This window comes from Hyposmocoma kahamanoa, unplaced genomic scaffold, assembly GCF_003589595.1.
Source record: "Hyposmocoma kahamanoa isolate Upper Pololo Valley unplaced genomic scaffold, ASM358959v1 224, whole genome shotgun sequence".
Classification (NCBI taxonomy): Eukaryota; Metazoa; Arthropoda; class Insecta; order Lepidoptera; family Cosmopterigidae; genus Hyposmocoma; species Hyposmocoma kahamanoa.
Genome location: NW_020653743.1, coordinates 2,879,543 through 2,882,548, shown reverse-complemented (window position 1 = coordinate 2,882,548; position 3,006 = coordinate 2,879,543). Strand labels below are relative to the sequence as shown.

General features: G+C 37.2%; 1 protein-coding gene across 1 annotated transcript in view; it reads left to right on the top strand.

Moving 5' to 3' along the window:
* Window positions 1-3,006, top strand: part of LOC113228258 (dehydrogenase/reductase SDR family member 11-like) — a 24,532-nt gene continuing 21,526 nt past the window's right edge. The window contains exons 1-3 of the mRNA XM_026461524.1: window positions 1-127; window positions 1,136-1,375; window positions 1,489-1,601. Of these exons, the coding sequence (XP_026317309.1) occupies window positions 29-127; window positions 1,136-1,375; window positions 1,489-1,601 (452 nt within the window). The 5' untranslated portion in view covers window positions 1-28. The remainder of the gene's footprint in view (window positions 128-1,135; window positions 1,376-1,488; window positions 1,602-3,006) is intronic.

Here is a 3,006-nt window from a genome sequence, read left to right as displayed (position 1 = left end):
GTTTGTGTTTAACAATCAGTATAGCAACATGGTGTACCAGTGGAGAGATAAAGTGGTAATTATCACTGGTGCAGCCACCGGCATTGGGGAGGCCGTCGTTCGGCGTTTAATGGACGAGTCTATCAATGTAAGCCATCTCACTAATGGTTCAAATATATGATTAATATATTCCATATTAGAAATTAAGAGGTGGTCACAATCGTTCCTGAGCCTGTCACAGGCGATCATTTTATCTTCAAGACATCATCCAGGAGCTTCCCACAGCATTCGCAATGTTTATAATGTAATATCTTCGCCATGTGTGGTTATCTATTCATTTTCATTCTCTGTGACAGGCTTTTACAGTTTGCAGTAGTGTTTGGGCTACTTCGCCGCTCTCAAACAGTGGTATCTGGATGTGTGATCTTGTCCTCTACGCAAGAGGTCTTGGATTCGAGGACCTAGGTATAGGTCCTAGTTTTTTAATTAAAATGGATTACATACCGTTATACCTATACATTTATGTCAGCATTTGCTTTATTTGAGATAGTATTTGTAAGTATCTTTTTCACCAATATCTAATAGTTCTCCAAATTAAAATTTTTTTCCTAAAATCTCCTCAAGTGACTTCTGATCATTCTTTCCCTGGACTCTTCAGATATCTTACTACCAGGGAAACCACAGGCTACTTTAAGCGACTTAAAAAAAAAAAGAGGTTATACTTTCGGTTTTATATATGTTTTCCGATGTCTCCGTCGATTGTGAACCGATTTTGAAAATTCTTCTTCGTGTGAAAGGGTGCACTCTCGTGGTGGTTCCATTATTACCAAGTCAGAATCTGATGAGGGGATGCCATGGGAATGGAGAAAACCCCTCAAATTTTAGAGGCAAGTCAGTGTACTCACCAATTTCTCCATCAATTGTGGACCGATTTTGGAAATTATTTTTTCTTTGAAAAGTTATACTCTCGACTTGGTCCCTGATCCGAGGATCACCGTTACTATGACTACCCGAAAAAGAGTATAAAATATACAAAGGAGTCCGTAATAGTCCCATTGTCACCAAGAAGTCTCAATCTGCTGCGATCCCCACCTCTAGGAAATCGAAAAAAGTCGATAAGCAAACTGTTGAGGTCGTTTTTTTTCATAATTCACAGCACGTAGCAGTACTCGACGTAGATGAATCCAACGGTAAATCTCTTCAACAAGAGTCAATTACAAAATATGGCGCTAACAAAGTGAAATTTTACAAATGCGATGTCATCAATGATGACCAGCTGTTTAGTGTTTTCAACTCCGTGAAGATCGAACAAGGTGCTATTGATGTCGTGATCAATAATGCTGGGATCATGAATGATAGTTGGGAAACTTACAAGAAAGAGATTGCAATTAATGTCGTAAGTAAATATGGAGGGGCGCAGCTTGCGTGAACAAGTGTGTAATTTCAATAGTTAATCTTAGTAATAAAAACAAACGAATAATGTTCACCAATCATTAGCCGCATATTCAGGGGGCCTTTTTTTTTATGTGGGAGTCCCGGCGCCCTGAAAAGGGCGCTGCTCCTGGGTCTAGCATGGACCCAGGGGTGTACCCATTAAACCCCATCGGTTTGCCTCTCGCCGGGTTTGTGCCGGCGCCGTGGGATCATCTCTATTTCACCACGACGCCGCCCGGGGCCGGCCGCCCCGGCCACTATGCCGGGGCTCCCGCGCCTATGGAGGAGAGGATCGGTATATTCAGGGGGCCTACCACAACCTCTTAAAAAATATTACTTTAACCTTACATTGACTTTTCGTACCATAATGCGTTTAAAGTAAGCTTATTGTAATGTTAAAACTATGATGTTTTATTGGCAGCTTTGTGACTATTCATTCACTCAGTTCGTACCATGACGCGACTTTGACATTAAAGTAATATTGCTCTTATGTCAAATTTAGCAATCTTAAAATAGTTACACGGATGCAATGGAAACAATATTATTTTCAGTTTTATTGTTTTAATATTGATTTGTAATGATTAAAAGTTAAGTTGAACTTATTTATTTACATATATCTCTTGAATATTTTGTTTATTTTTTATTTAATAGCACATAGGAAATAATTTCTCGTAAAATAAAAATACGCTATGTTTATTTCGTAAAATTATAACAGCGCCAGCTATATGCTCCTTGGCGAAACTAACAGTTGACAAGTACGAAAGTATCAAGATTCAGCTTGTTTTATTCATGAAAATGCGGAATAATAATTGAAATTTCATTATTACATACTTTTCTTTTTTGGCAGTTAAAATTCTCTGAATGTAAATAACATTAAGTACTTTAACATTATACTACGATAACACGATTCGGAACATCAAAAAAGAAAGAGTTTGCATTATATAGTTCACATAGCGTTATCTCTTTCCTATTTTTTATGCTTATATTGAAATAAGAATGTTTTTGGAAAGGTTATGGTAGGCCCCCAGGTAGTCAATCCGACAGAGTCTAAAAACAAAGGCATTTAACCAGTGCGTCTTATCTTTAAACAAGTGCGTCTTATCGTAATAGCTATGTTTGGACTTTCTTTAAAGAAACGAATTCATAATAAAGTAATACGTCAGAGAACTAAAGTAATCCACATATTGCTACAATCAATAAGCGGAAGTGGCAGTAGGCTGGTCATGTCTACTGATGACCGATAAGGCAAAGGTTCTGGATTCGAGATCACGCCAAAACAAACGTCTGTCTAACGACCTGAGGCAAGGGTGGCTTGATAAATACGTGACTTGAATGTTAAATAAACTATTTTTACGGAATTTATTTTTATTTCCTAATTTACAACTCGTTTCTTAGCAACCGACGTGACTTTTTCTTAATTAGTGCGAAATAAAAAAGAATTGAAATAAAAAAGTAGAGGTGAGGTGGATATATTTTTTTGAAGATGGTAATGACGGAATTTCGAGTATTCCGTTTCTCATCTGCAATCAGGGGCCTTAGTACAAATATATTATAAGTAGATCTAAATAAAAATAAAAATAATAATAACGCACA